Source organism: Podarcis erhardii, assembly GCF_964252035.2.
Source record: "Podarcis erhardii genome assembly, chromosome: 5".
Classification (NCBI taxonomy): domain Eukaryota; kingdom Metazoa; phylum Chordata; class Lepidosauria; order Squamata; family Lacertidae; genus Podarcis; species Podarcis erhardii.
In genome coordinates, this window is record NC_138509.1 from 37,141,268 (window position 1) to 37,157,615 (window position 16,348).

The 16,348-nt window shown below is 41.9% G+C and overlaps 1 protein-coding gene across 4 annotated transcripts in view; it reads left to right on the forward strand.

Moving 5' to 3' along the window:
• The window catches only part of TBC1D12 (TBC1 domain family member 12), a 46,938-nt gene that overhangs the window by 4,190 nt on the left and 26,400 nt on the right, over nucleotides 1-16,348 (forward strand). For all 4 annotated transcript variants that reach the window (XM_081863953.1, XM_081863952.1, XM_081863951.1 and 1 more), the window contains exon 2: nucleotides 9,358-9,481. In XM_081863953.1, coding sequence (XP_081720079.1) covers nucleotides 9,358-9,481 — 124 coding nt within the window. The remainder of the gene's footprint in view (nucleotides 1-9,357; nucleotides 9,482-16,348) is intronic.

Genomic DNA, 16,348 nt, shown 5'->3' on the forward strand with positions numbered 1-16,348 from the left:
ATCACAAAAGTTGGTTGTTCTCATTCCTCATTTTGTATTCAACAATTTTTTCATGGTCTGGCAAGTTCCAATAGGAAAACATCACTTTAAAAAATGCTTTTTATAAATATAGTTGATGATGTCAAGTAGTTTCAAGCTTTGTTCATAGAACAGGAAGAGATGCTATCTTCCATTGAATCTCCGGGAATAACTTGGAACGCTCTTTGCATTTTCTTATGGCTATCTTTTTATGGTTGTGACATGCTGACTTGGTTCAGATGACACAGTAAACTATGGCTTACTGAGATCGCCCAGACACCCAGCGAGGGGTGTATACTCACTGCTTTTCCCCAGTTTTGCACTACACCAAGTTAAGTAAAAGTTTGGCTTAACGTGTCACCTGAACCAAGACTTGCACTCCATGTCTAACCTTGAACTGTAGCCAGGGTTTGTAGAAAATGAATGCTGTGGGTTGGTTTTTTTAAAGTCCATAAAAATGGAGCAAATTTATGATCTGATGCTTGTGAAACTGACAGAATGAAACTGACATAGCTACAGATAAATATTAGGCAAGCTTGGCAGCTAGGGTAATTCTCTGATGCAAATTACTGTATCCAAATTACCCTAATTTGTATAGGAAGCATCTTTCAATTCAAAATGTTCAGGGAAAACTCGCATCACTGTTCTACCTACAACCAACCACATTCCTTTTGGAGTTTTTTGGTCAACTCTGAGGAGACATGGTAGTTCAGAAGCTTACAACTAACATGATGTAGAATAGGAATACATTTGCTTGAGTTATAGCTTGTTAAGCAATTCACTGATAGTGCTTCTGTGTAAGTGAGACATGCAACAAAATAATTGTAATGTGGAATACTCCTTTTCATTATTCTAGCCACTCTATTCTGTCTTGTCCTCTGTTTTCTATCCTCTCAATAGTCAAGGCAGCATTTTGTGGCCATTGAGTCTGCTTAGTCCTTATTTGTGAGGTTTGTGAGGTTCCCTCCTCATGTTTTTTCTTTTAAGGTTTTGTACTTCTGCAAACCGTGTGGTTTTTCTGAGTCCCTTGATACCTCCCTCTTGTGTATGGGTGGAGCTATGTTGATACTTGCTGAATTTTGTAAATGTAAGTGGTGATCTGACTTTTAAAGAAGATACAATATATCTAGGTTAATTCATTTGGTTAGGTCAGTTTTACAGCTGAAAATAGAGGAACAAACCTACCAAATACTGTATGCTGAGTCTGAATTCTGGAATCTGTATTGGAAGCTGGTTATCTCTGACCCATGCATTGTATTAGTAGTGGATAATAATTCTCTGTCCCTGGAGATTGACTGGTGAATGTCTCTCAAGCATTCTTCCTAGCAATTGCATTACAGCAACTTTAGGGGTCTCAGGTTCCGAGGACACGAGCTTTGTACTACAACCCTATTACTAATTAAGCACTGGAATTCATGGTACAGAGACTCATAACAATTAGGATGTTAAAATTAGGACTCAGTGAAATAAGTTATATTTCAGTATTTGACATTTTAAAAAGCCATTGAATCTTGCTCAGAAGCTTGGGGCAACTGTGTCTCAGTAGTGACATTGTATTTTGATATCTAGAGTATTGTATTTTGAATATCTAAAAATCTGAAAATCATTGTTGGGGCACTTAAAGTATCCTGCCATGTGAGCACTGATTGGGGCAAGTGTTTTTACTTTTTAAATTGGCTTACACTTTTCTGATTTGACATCAAGCTTCTTCTTTTCAATACTTTTATTGAACATTCAGTATTAATCACACAGGGCTGCACACTGACATTTTGAGCTTATGAACAAAAAAGACCAGTGAGTAAAGAAAAGCAGAAATGGCTAAATATAAGTGTTAAAAGCTACAGTATGCTTTCTTGGACATCTTATGAAGACTGTTTCAAACAAAGCTATCATAATATATAAAATATATGTTTTTCTTATACTAGCTATTATACCTTTCCTGTATTACTGTGAAATCTGTAACTATGATTTCAATCCTAAACACACCTACTAGGGAACAAACCCTGTCGAACATGGTAGAACATCTGAGTACAACATGCAAAATATTTCATTTCCCATTGTTCACTTTTTAAAAACATATCTATTAGTGCTCTAAGACAACAGAGAAATACACAGAAATGTGTTCTAAATAGTCTTACCTGCTTTAAATGGAATGGGTGAGAAATTATTTTCCACATTCAATTACAGGCTTGTATGAGGATAGTACTCCACATAACCTACTTGAAAAGTTGTTAAACTTGAATGTTGAAGTAGTATAATGTGCAGTGGCATGTTTCACTGTGCTCTAGCTTGTAGTTGTGGTTCTTTGGGAATCTAATTTTGTTCCAATTAAAACAAATTAGAATGACACAAATGGAGGCAAAAGCCACAATTTATTTTCTTGGTGGTCCCCTGCGATTGTACACTAACATTGCCATTGTTAGTGTAGTTCTGGTAGCAAAGACGAAATGAAATGTTTTGAAATTTAAATTCGTATTGCTCATAGATGAAACTTTCTCCTGGTATAAATGTTTCTCTTTCCTATATGTGGAGGCAGTACTTACCTGTGTGCTGAATTACTGTCACAGTATTCTTTTCACCTTTGTTTCAACTGGACAATGCCCTGGCCTGCCAGAAATTCAGTTTATGTGTAGGGGTGCATAGTAGGAGCTATGAATGTTTTCCCCACCCTGGGTTGTCCCCCCCCACCAACTCTGCAAACTTTAGTTAGTTTAAAACTAACTTTGATTTTCTGTGTAACTTTTAAAGGATGTGTGGGGAACCTGTGGCCCCCAGATGTCGCTTAACCACAACTCCCTTTATCCTGGCCATTGGCCATGCTGACTGAGGTTGATGGGAGTTAGGGGACAGGTATCTGTTGGATCTAAGTTCCCCACACCTCTGTTACATGTTGGTGAGAGTTGTTTCTCTAGATCTGCAAGTTATTTGTGTCTTTAGTTCTGTGCACAGTTAAGTAGAAGCAATGCATAGGACTGTAGCTGATGACTGTAGTACAACAATGGGAGTGTCTGAAGATGTCATATACTATTTATTGTCCCTGTGATGCTCACCTCTCATTTACTCTTCTTCCACAATTTGTCTGTCCATCTGTCCCTCTCCCCTCCATGCCCCCTGCTGCAGCAGATACAGTGGTACCTTGGGTTAAGAACTTAATTCCTTCTGGAGGTAACTTGAAATTGTTCTTAACCTTAGGTACCGCTTTAGCTAATGGGGCCTCCTGCTGCCGCTGCACCGCTGCTGCACAATTTCTTTTCTCATCCTGAAGCAAAGTTCTTAACCCGAGGTAATATTTCTGGGTTAGCGGAGTCCGTAACCTGAAGCGTATGTAACCTGAAGCGTATGTAACCCGAGGTACCACTGTATAGGGGATGAAGTGGCAGCCTTGAGTGTGGGGAGAATAAACTGATAAAAATTGCTTAACACTATTGGATACCATGCTTACAATTGCAGATATCTAAGGACACGAATCCACTTTCTTTTTCAGGGTAGCATGGAAAATTTAGCAAAATGGGTTCATTATGTATGAAAATTTTGTTTTGTGATGCAGTGATGGCCTATTAACGTGATATAAAGCTTAACTGCATCTGAAGAACCAGCCATGCCTCCTTATGATGTGCATTGGTAAAGGCAGGGCTTCTACCTTAATTACTTTAGAGGTGCATTAGGGGCCTACTTAAGAGCTCTTCCTCACTTTTTACTTTTTACTTTGACGGAATGTATCTGCAAGTAATTCTTGGTGATAGTGTTTGAATGCAGGGACAGAATTCTCTGCTGTGTTTCTACTTTTTAGGCTTCTTCCTGTGTTTCCCTTTTATCTCTGATGTTCTAAAGAAGTAATGTAACAAGCACCAGTGTAAGTTTCCCTTTAGAGTTAGACAATAGAAAGTAAAATACCAGTGATGGTAAAATACTCTATGGTTTTATGCAGTGCTTTTTTCTGGGGGACACACAGGGGTACGCATACCCCTAAACATTTTGTGAATCTTTGTACTTTTGTCCATTTACTCTGTTTATTTTTCCTGATTTGAACTATAAAATGGTGATTTTCTTGAGTCAAAATGAGAATACCCCTAAACATTTTTTTTTTAGAAAAAAGCACTGGTTTGGTTTTATGTATTTTTTATTGTAAACCGCTTTGCTGTTTCTTCGTGTGAAATAGCAGTTCATACATCTTTTTAAAAATAAAGAAATAAAATAATTTGTTACCAGTTGGATACTTGTAATGCGGAATGGTAGCTTAAGTTGGACAGACTCCATGTGTCTCTTTCAGTGAACAGATAAACCTGGGAGTAAGAGCCACTATTCTGACAATGACAGCCGTCCAGTTCCAAGGTAGTGATGAGGCTGAAACTAACCACAGGATAGCATACCGTTTCATACCCATATTGCCTAAATGCATCTGTTAAGCAGGTGGCCCTTTTTTGTTAATTGCATTTTATTACGTTTTGAAAAGGCTGTGTTGACAATTCTCTTGTGGGGCAAACTTGAAAATGAGAAAACTCAGTGAGATGAGAAGCAGGACTCATTCCATCAGCTCTTTTGAAAGGCCCCTGAACTGTTTCCATCTGGTTATAAGAACTATTAAATTTTAAGAATTGGCAGCTGAGTTTGCTTTTTTCCTCTTTCCCTTGTACGTTATGTCTTTTAGGTTGTCAGCCTGCAGTGCAGGCAGGGTCTGTCTTATTTAAACAGACTGTATATGCAAGCCACTCTAGGAGTCTTCCTGACTGAAGAGCGTGGTACAAATGCCCTTAGTAAGTAAGAGAGGAAGAAATAACCTCATCATTAAGAAATAACACACCATTTAAGAGGGTACAAATGGACCTGCAACATTCCTATTGTAAGGCTGTTAAGTGAAATTAGGATTGCCAACCCTTGCTGGCAGCTGCTTTTTCTTTTCTACATCTAACAACCCGCTCATTGGGTGACATAGGGCACGGGAATCAACATGACCCCCTATTAACATTAATGTTACCCCTGCTCCCCCCCCCAAATAATTTATGGTTGTTAAAGGTGCAGGAGCAGAGAGACCGGGGCTTTTCAAGTTAATTGGCAAGCCTAAAGAGTATCAGTGCCAGAGGGAGAAGGAAATTCAGCAGATAAAACAGACTCAACTCCCTACATCTTCTTCCTTTTTTCCTGAAGGTTATCCTTCAGCTTCAATAGCTGCCCAGAAGATACCCAACTGCTGTGGTCTTTGGAGATTTTCTCCTCTTGCCCCACATGCCACAACTGTATGATGTCGTTCTCTCTACATAGAAAGTCAGCATGTTGGAGAGGGCTAGGCTACAGTCTCTCCCCCACCCCCATACTTGATTTCTTTGTGGGACAAACTTATTACATGGAAAAGCATTCTGCCGTCTCTCTCTCTCTCTCTCTCTCTCTCACACACACACACACACACAAACTGTTCATTCAGACATAGCCTTACCACTTTCCTGAGAACTAGGCCAGGGAACTGGGAAAAAATAACATTTAAACTGCACATTCAGGCAGTTTAGTGCTGTTTTTTTGTTAAATATAACATTGCTTATTCCTCTTCTTGACTTTGATCCATTACAGGTGTGGGGCATCTGTGGCCCTCCAGATGTTGCTCAACTATGGTTCCCATCAGCCCTAGCAACCATGGGCAATAGTCAGGGATGATAGGATTTGCAGTTCTGCAACCTCTGGAGGGCCAAAGGTTCTGCACACCTGGTCCTGCTAGTTAATGTTATAACAGAGAACCACAACCACGGCTGCAGATTCAGCTTCACTCATTTATTCTAACCTAGGTTAATGCACATTTTAAGTGCCTGGTTTTTACGGTTCCTTTGCAGGTGCTTGCCAGGGCAAGTGAGTGGGAGGTTAATTCTGGACCATAACCTTGGATTAGATGCAGCAGAAGCAATGTTAACAGCAAGAATAAAACACTCTGAACTACTTCAGCTTTGTGAAACAAAGTTCAAATAGCTTCATTATGTGTAAAAGGTGACTTTGTTCCGTGTGTGTGTGTGTGTGTGTGTGTGACATAATACTTGTACCTTTGGAACCAAAACTCAGGTTAGATTTAGATTTGCTCTACTGATTTCTTAACGACAAACATGTAAGCAGTTCCATGGTGCTGGGGACTAACACCTAAATGTGGCAGAAATTGTCAACCTGTACATTTTGATTGTTCATTTATAAAATAGTGGGTTGGTTGTTTTTTTTAACATAGTCCCCTCAAGATGGCTTACACAGTACAAAAACAGAATGCAAAAAGTTTACAATAGGAGCAGCATTAAATATTTCATACGTTGGTCACTTAAAACAGAATACAATTCATTCACCCCTCCATGACATGTCATTCTTTCCCACCAAACCATAGCTTTTCTCCCTGCAGAGTGTTCTCTAGGGTTTAACATGTTGCCTCATCTGCATAGTGGCAAAGTAATATGTGTTGTGGGGCTTAGAAGCTTTGGGGGCAGGGCAGATAGTGACGACTGAGCTGGAAAAATAAGCCTCATGTTGCCATTGTGCTATCAAGATTTATGTCCATTTACCAGTGCCTGGATTGGCAGCTTAGATACTGCTGGGAGTACTGGTCTGCATAGAAAGAGCAATATAGCACCATAATGGCTGCTTATGCATACTTTCTTCACCTTTCCACTTTCCTCCCCCTCCTCCCATGTTCATGCGCCTTCCCTGGCTTCGTATCTGCTGCCAGTGACAAGAGAAATAAAGGGAGGGGCCTGTTGACACCCAAGGCTGTGCAGAGATGCCACAACTGGTTGCTGTTTATGTGGCCAGGTTGACTTTGATAGGTGACGATACCCTGTTACAGGTGCTACAAAATGCATTATTTGGACCTGAAATATTGGGGGGGGGGGTTTGCTTGCTTAGTTGGGTGACTAATGTGCCAATGCAGTGGCAATTCTTTTTATAAAATTTAAAAATGTTATACACTGTGTCTGCTAGAGCAGGATACCTTTAGTTGAAAGTTTCTTAAACGCCATGACGGTATTTTGATGTTACAGAAATGGCAAAGGTGTGCCTACATTTTCATAGATGCTGAAAAAAACCCATGCTTTCTTGGTTCACCTCTTTCTACCTAGTATAAATGCCAGTTAAATTACTATTAGACACTAAAATAGCTAAATCAAAACCACTTAATCATTGGAGCCCATTTAAATATAAAATGTTTATGAGAGCAGAACAACATTTGTTGCATCAACTTTAGCTCTTCCAGCCCTGAACAAAATATATGGACTGTATAGCTAGGCTGAGATTGGATGGATTCACCAAGGTTTATCGTTTGTATTCTGTGTAGGTGACAGATTTCCCATCACTGTCTAGGGGTTTTTGCAGTGAGGTATATTCCTCTCATGGACTTGCTTGGCAGGCTTCTCTGCTGTGGTTGCTTCTTTGCATTACAACATTCATCCTCCTCCCACAGAACTGGAATGTATAATTTCACTTTCCAATAGAAAATTATGGAAGGAAGGCTATTCTGTACGTGTTACCTATTTTTTGCCAACAAAAAGGAAGCAAGAAGAACAGCCCTGTGTTCTCAGTTGGAAAGGAAATATAGTTCATAAAATTAGTACTTGTACATCAGCCTTGTGAATAACTAGCAAGCAGTGTTTGAAACTCCCATTGTTCTAGGCACATTTTGCGACTGGGAATTTCATTAGCATGAGCAGTTTCTGAGCTCTGGGCGCAATACTGTGCCTAAGATTTCAGATTAAAACTGCAGTGGAAGGAAAGGAGGACCCTTTCCTGCCTCCCCAATTCTAGCTCCTCTCAGAAGACTGGAGAAGAGACCCTCTTAAGAATATTAGGGGGTGGGCAGGGGAAGGACTAGACCATGTGAAAAATGAACATAATATTTTAGCTGCAGTTCATTCATTTTCAGCTTTGTATTCTTGCTATAAAAAAGCACTCCTAGACATTCTGGGGGAAGGCTGTTGCTGCTCACACAGAATGAGAAATTGCTCATCAGGCATAAATGCTTCCTTGCAGAACCAGGTAGCCAACTAAAGATACATAACCATATAACATTGATTACACAAGCTCAATTTCATGTCGATACAAGTGCTAAATACTTGCCAAACATTAGATTACTGTTTCTCCCTGGAACCTGTCCACCCCCCAGACCGTGCATGGATTATTTTTGCTGCCATGCCCACACATTTAAATCTTACAGAAACCACAATCAAATTTCAGAATCTAGTCCCAAAAATACGGTATTTCTTATTTAAAGATGGTTAGGCAAACTGGTACTTGTTTTTTACTTGTGCATGTCTTCCTAGCCCTTTCTCTGCTAGAATGTATACCTTGAAGCAAAAAGAAAAATACACTGAAATATCACTATTTATGTTTAATGATAATAGGCTTCACTCTAATGATAAAGGGCCTCCCTTCAGCAAGATGCTATAAATCAGAAATCTTTAACAGGGAGGCCATTCTTTATTTTATTTTGCAAACGTGGACCAAAAAGTAAGAGTAACTGCTTACTTCAATATTACTTGGCTAGGAGATGGGACTTAGGTCAGTTTTCTTGCCAACTCATTTTCCTTACAGCACGCCATACTCTTCTCCCCTTAGACTTGTTCTTCCTTGGCTTGCCTGGGCCACCCACCCACCTCTCTCCTCTGACGTGGTAGCATTGGTGTGACGTGGGCTGCAGCTGCAGAGCAGGATAGTTGATGTGATGCTCTCTTGTCGTGTCCTGACTCCTCCTCCACAGCTTACCTGGAGCCCCCAGTCACCTACCTCCTCCTAAGTGTTGTGCTGTTAACTAGGCCTGACCAAGGGAAAGTTTAAAAAATATTAATTTCATAAGTTTTGACATAGCAGTCTCTTTCCCTCTCCTTACCCCCCACCCCGAAAAACAATCTGTAGAAAGTAAAAGGTAAAGGGACCCCTGACCATTAGGTCCAGTTGTGGCCGACTCTGGGGTTGCGGCGCTCATCTTGCTTTATTGGCCGAGGGAGCTGGCGTACAGCTTCCGGGTCATGTGGCCAGCATGACTAAGCCGCTTCTGGCGAACCAGAGCAGCTCACGGAAACTTCGTTTACCTTCCCGCCGGAGTGGTACCTATTTATCTACTTGCACTTTGACATGCTTTTGAACTGCTAGGTTGGCAGGAGCAGGGACCAAACAATGGGAGCTCACCCCGTCGCGGGGATTCGAACTGCCGACCTTCTGATTGGCAAGTCCTAGGCTCTGTGGTTTAACCCACAGCGCCACCCGTGTCCCACACTGTAGAAAGTAGCTGTGATTAATTGTTAATCTTGATATTTAGGTTTAAGAAATTGACATTAACTCCAGCAAACACACCTTCAGTTTTAAACTTTTTTGTGCGTTTTTTAACAGGAACTTCTTTGCTAAAAGGACAAAGGAACTCAAACCTGCTGTCCACAGTGCTCCTGGCTGGAAGTTGTTTGGAAAAGTCCCACCGAAAGAAAACGTACAGAAAGACTCCAAGATAATTCAGCAGGTGAGCACCTGTAAAATGATATGCAAATCTTTTCCCATTTTGTCCTTGGAATTTCATAGAGCAGACTTCTGTAAGGTAGTCTTGCTTAATGTTAATTTATTTACTAGGGACCTCCACTCCTGCTAGTGTTGCTTGCCTACCCTGCCAACCCCACTGTCCCTCACAGGTCCTTCAGCCCTCCCAGACCCCTCACAGCTACTTCAGCTCCCCACCTGCCACCCCATTCCTCAATCTTCCTCTCCCATGGTTTGCCCCAAACTCTCCTCTCCCCCACAGTCTGCTGGAAACTCTCTCCTCCCCACCCTTTCACAGATCACCCCAATCTCAAGATCCTGCTGCTCTGCCCCTTGCAGAGGAGAAGGGAATGAAGAGGAGAAAGTCTTACTCCCCATGCTCTGTGACACCGGCAGAATGAAGTGTGCGGTTGCCCGGGGTGAAGAGGAGAGTTCTCTTCTTCTCTCCCCTTTTCTCTGCAGGTAGCAGTGGGATCTTGAGATTGGAGCAAGTTATCTGGGGATGTGGAGTGGATTGTGGGTGGTGGTGGCGGCAGCAGCAGCAAGGGTGGGGAGCATGGGAAGACCTGCCTGCTTGCTCAGCTGGGCTGCTTGCACATTCAGACCCCTGTTGTGGGTGCAAAGGAAAGGTTGGGTGCCAGGTGGTGACACAAGGAGCATGGAAAGGTCTTTCTGGGCTACCTGCCTGCTCGCTGTGCTGGTCAGCCCACTCACACCCTCAGCCTGCCTGCTTTGCTGGCTGAATCTGCCTGCTGTTGCCGTGTGACTTGCAGCATGGCCACTTTTTCCCTTACAAAAACATTATATAGTAAGATAATCATTTTTACCCTGCTCTGAAGAGTTCCCACAGTACCTAAAACCTGTGCTTTTTTCCCTAAAATAAAATGTTTAGGGGTACTTTCATTTTCCTACTCATGTTGAAATACTGTCCCTGAATAAGGCCAAACTTAGATTCACGAAATGTTTAGGGGTTTGTGTACCTCCAGAAAAAAGCACTGCCTAAAACAATTAAAAGAAACTGCAGCTGAAACTTTTCAAGAATAGTTTTGAGTATATGTTTGCCTTAACAAATGGATGGAAATGTAAACAGAAGTTGCTAGTGCTTTGTGGCAGTCACTTGCAGTTGAATAGTTTACTCAGAACCCAAAAAATATTTTAGTCTGCATGCATAAGAATAATAAACTTTCTGTATCTGTGGAGGTGGGGAACAACTAATTTGGATTAGATGAGTCATAAAATGATGTGGCAGGGGTTCAAATTATGGCTTCAATTTAAGTTTAAATAGATAGGGTGGTTCTTGCATAAATGTACAAATAATTGCACAGTTGTTGCTTGGTAGTTGCTTGTGTGAATGTAGTCCATTGAAGAGATCTATTGGTAGAATATATTAAATCAAAGTAATTTAAATCTGCAAGAAAAGAATGGCTTTAAATTAGTTTTCCTATTCTGAAATAAATATATTTCCTGAAACAACATGCATCTTAGCTAGTTGCTAGAACAGAGGATGCTATTCAACGTTAGTTCTACTTGGACCCATTGTAATCAAATATGTTGCCCCTTCTGAGTGTGACACTCATAGTCTTTATGCAACCTAGAAACATAATCCAAAATCTATACTTTTTGCGCTACAGAACAGTATTGGTTTAGAGACTAGGTACATTTATAGTCATCTTGAATCAAATCCCATTGAACAAAGTGGGTTTTTGGATGGGATTGGACTGTTAAGAACTTTGTCTGGAGTTTTGTAGATGTGTACGCTGGTTGTTATTAGGCAGAAGTAAATATCTGTGGTGTGTGTTTGGTAGTCCTAAATATTCATAATTTGCAGCTGAACAAGTTGCAGAACTCAAGTAGTCTGCTTGTTTATGAAACTTGTAACTCACACTTCACTGGCTGGCTGGTATTGCTACAAATATTACAAAACTACCAAAACAATAAAACAGCAGTGCAGTGCAAGATAAAATGGCTAACCAGTAAATTTAACTGCAGTTTAATTGTGAGCTTAACCTTGCAGCAGCAGTTAGAGGACACACAAGAAATGCAAGATTTCTCATATGGGTTTGGTGGATGATACTGATGAGCTATGAGTTGGCTCTCATGAAACCTAGAGCCCTTGACAACTTCCTGATCCCAGTCTGGAAGGAAGCCAAAAATATGACTTTGTTATTTACAGTATTTCATCTTAGACATTTTGCATTACGGTTCATTCTTCACAGAAAAGCAACTATTAACTCCCTCACTCTCTCTCTGTGCTAAATGGGGGCAAGTTTTTTACATGTAGGCTTTAAACTACATGCCCTTTCAGATTTCACTGGACTCCCAACTCCCATGGTCCCTTACTTTTGGCCGTGCTGGCTGGGGTTGATGGGAATTGGTGTCCAGCACCCCTTGCTCTATGGGTTTTATTCGCTGTTGCCTGTGATATCCCATTCACACATGCAAGCTCTTGGCACAAATACCCATGTTCATTCAGTGCTTCATGACTTAGTGGCTGCAGCGTTGACTAAAATTCTTCCTCTGTCCTGGTGTAGTATCTGCTTGTGGGACTGATTTGGCCCACCAGGGCTTCCCTTTTGGCCCACAAGGCTATTTTGGCAAACCCATGCCCAGCTGCTGTGTAAGACTCTGCAGCCCAAATGGGAAGATATGGTGGGGCAAATCTGGCCTGTGGGCCAGAGGTTCCAAAGCCCTCAACAACTAGTTGATTGTCAGGTGCTTCAGTACTGCACTTTGAGATGTGTCCATCACCTGATGTCATTGTGACATCAGAGTGACTAGTAGCAAATTTGGGGGGTAAGCATGGGATTGTAGGGGGAGGAGAGGAAAGTGAAGTTCTGTTGTGGAAGTGGATGTCCCACTTGTGTTCAGACAGTGTTGGATACAATCCTTTGTCTGTAATTCCTGAAAGGAAGATAATCCATTATTGTGTTCAAGCAAGGCGTCTCTTACCTTTGCATAGAACTTCAGTAATGGAGAGAATGAAATTCATGTTTTTAATCTCTACTGCCAGTCAGTGTTTCAACTTTTGACCCAGTGTTGCTGTGTTACTTTCCATACAACACTAAGGCAAATCTGACTGTTAAACAACTGTGTATTGGATGCATACCATTGAGACGTGCAACTTGCTTTCAGCTGCTAGGTTGTTAAAAGCAATGGTTATGCTGTTGTAAATGTTCATTTTGTTCTTTAAAAAAAAAAAATTCTGAATAAAATCAATTGGTAAAGTGCATCTTCACTTGTGAAAAAGCCAGAAGATTTTACTTGAATCTTACTCTGAACCATTTTCCCATCATCCATTTTTAATAGCTTTGTTTGAAGTTTTAACCTCAATACGTTATTCATACTATGGTCTCATTTCTCTGTGAATAAACAAGCCATTTACTGTTACCTTGCACTTGAACCCTAAATCTAGTAAATCTATATATAGTAAGATATTCTAAAATTAAAAGCTGAAGCTGAATACAGACACTATGAAATTAACTTACATGCTGAAGTGCTTTAGTCGTAGAAGTTAATATTTCAGATATTGAAGTTGGATGTATTTATCATTGTGATGGATTTTGTTAATTGGATTTGTAAATCTCTGGCACAACACATGTGGCTATATACTGTCATTGGTAAAAAAAATAAAAGCAGTAGTAACATTTTTTTCTGCACCATAAATGTGAAATGCACTTTTTGTACTTAAAAACAGCAAATAATACATAAGTTTTAACTTGCATATTGTTCCTTTTGATCTAATATTTTCTTTAAACAGGAGTATTACATTTTCTGAATGCATGGCTTAAAAGAGTTATGCATGTATCTTATGCTTTGTATAGTTAGAAAGTGGTTTATCACAATGACAACGAACTCAAAAGTCGTTGCTTTTGGAGGCAGAGAAATTGCTCTTATGTAACTTATTCTCTTTCAATCCAGACTCATTGAGACTTCCAGGGTTTCTGGGAAAGCATTCAGCTGACTTCTAGAAATAGTTTGGTGTTTAGAAAATAGTGAATCAAAATGCAGAACACTTCTGTGGAATGTGAATGATTTCCTGTAGAGTAGCTGTCAGTGAGGGTAAAAAGCATATTACCATTGACTAAGGCTGCATTCCTAGGTACACTTACTTGGTAGTAATCCCCAGTGAAGTCAACAGAACTTACTTCCAAAAAGGCATCCTTAGGGTTACACTGTTTATGATTTGGACTCTTGTAAGTTTACAAGCAAAGCTACAGAAAAATCAGTTATATCAGAGGTCTGGTCATGTTTCAGTTGCTTTGCTTCAGGATAATGGTCAGGGTCCAGGGTGCTATGAAATTAGTTTTGATCACTTCTCCATTCCCACTTCCTCCTTTTATTTCGTCTGTTCTCCTTTCCTCATCTGTGCTGCATGACAATTTTTAAAACAAAGAACAGTTTGCAATAATGTCAGAAAGGTTGTTCAAAGAAAATAATAATGCAATCCCAGTGGAACATCTGTATCACTCACTATTTGCATGAGACTAAGCAGCTATTTTGATCTCCACTGAAGAATCAGGCAGAGCAATCCTACGGTTGGGTAGGGAGGAGCAAAGGTGGAAGAACTGCCAAGCCTGCGCCGGCGGAGCAAAATAAGTGTGTGTGTGTGTGTGTGTGTGTGTGTGTGTGAGAGAGAGAGAGAGAGAGAGAGAGAGAGAGAGATCTGCAATCTGCATTTTCCTTCCCCCTGTATCTTTCATCTTTTAAAAACTTTGCTTCCCATTGGTTTTCCCTCACTCCACAACATGTCAAGCAGGGCCGTCTTAACCATTGGCACTAGGGGTGCATGGCACCCGGGCGCTGGGTTCTCAGGGGCACCACGCCGAGAGTCTGGGGCCAAGCGTTGGAGTCTGGGGAAGAGCTGCTAACAGCAGAGCAGAGCAGAGCCTGTCGGAGCACCACGGGGTCTTCTGCTGCGGGCAGCTCTTTCTTGGACTCCAACGCTCGGCCCCAAACTCTCACCAAGCCGCTTGCAGCGCTCCATCGGGCTCTGCTCTGCTTGGCTGTCGGCTCTTGCTCCAGCTACATGGCGGCTAACTGTTTCGGCACCGTGCCCAGAGCACCATATAATGTGGGCACTGCATGACACATCCTGTTGCATGCACCGAGCTGCAGGTTCCTTTGTTGGCTTTTCCGCTGTCGGCGCACGCTCCCAGCACTGCCTAAGATGGGGTGACAGCGCAGAACGACAGGGAATGCAAGCAGCAGCAGAGGAAACATCTCCGGGCGGGATCTGCCGATGGCAGCAACAAAACCTGATGAATAGGAGTGCGCGGATCCTATCCAGAGATTTTTCCTCCGCTGCCACTTGCATTCCCCATCGTTCTGCGCTGGCACCTCACGTTGGGCGGCACTGGGAGCGTGCACCGACAGCAGAAAATCCAACAAAGGAGCCCTCAGCTTGGCACACGCAACAGGATGTGTCGCGCAGTGCCCACACTACGCGTGCTACACGTGTGGCCAAAACAATTAGCTGCCATGCAGGGGGGGGGGAGGCAGCGGGTGTACAGCGCTGCGACTGTGCCACCCGACATTCTCCCCCCCAGCATGGAACCTGCACCCACCTTCATATGCCCCACAACCCTTCTAAAGGTAAACAACTATTTCTTTTAAAAAAGGTGAACAACTTTGGCGGTTCTCTCCCTTAAAAAAGTCAACAACTTTGGACAACCTAGGGGCGCCGGGCGGATCTTTGCATCCCGGTGCTGCATATGCTTAAGATGGCCCTGATGACAAATGTCAGGTCTGGAAGTGGTTGCTCACGAGTAACCAGAAAGGACTCCAACTTGTCTTTTACAGGTTTTATTGGTGCAAACTATTTACAGTGCAGAACCCCAAAGTTCATGTCCGTCTCAGTCACTTGCAGATTCCGGGAGTGGCCCCTTCTGGTTTCTCCCCCAACATAAGAACTTAGACACCCCAAATCTCCACCTCCCCTCCTTATGTTTCACCCCTCTGCTCAAGCTGGGCGACAGAAACGGCATGTCTGTTTCCTGGCCAGCCGGGCTAGGTGAGGCTCTTGGGCTCTCAGTCGCATCTTCGAGCCCTCCCCTCGCCTGGCTATCCACTTCCCGCTCTGCTCCACTGGAGGTGTGACTTCCCTCACCCCTGGACGAGGAGCAGCGTCGGAGGCTCTCTGTATTCTCCTGCCCCCCTCCCCTGTTGCGATGACAGTCCCCTGACATCAAGTATAGCACACTTTGCTTCCCCAACACTCCCTTGAAATACATACTCCTGCTGCCAGAGAACCGAAGGCAGAAGAGTAACAGCATCAGTGATTTCATTGATTGTAACAAGGTAGTCTCTCTTTGCCTGCAGAGAGGAAGATCTGGAAATTTTTATGGGCCCAGATCCCTCCCAGTGTCCGTAGGATTGTGCCCTTTTAAAAAATAATCAGGATATTATCTGGCAGAAAAAAAAGAATACATTTTTCTTCTTCTGCATACAACCACTTACTTCTAAATACTTGTCATGGTATCAGCATGGATTGAAATATGTGATGAATAGCAACATTTCATGTTTTTTTCTCTATCTGAAAAACTTATGTGACAGACTGCATTCTTTAAAGTGCCTCATTAGCAGTTTTTGTTTGGGATGGGAATAATTGCAGCTCCTAAAATCAGCAATGTTACTTCCTTTTTTTAAAAAAAAAAAAAAAGCTTGACTTTTCTCTCCTTTTTGCTCACCATTTCCTTTTATTTCTCTCACTGTCCTGGTAATCTCCCACTATACATGTGTATGAAATTTTAAAGTTCTTTAGCAATCTCTAGAGTGTCAGGCTTCCTTAGAAATTGGTTTAAAAGCAGCTGAATGGTACTAGTCATAGGAAATTGGACAGGGTGTCTGTCAGTGT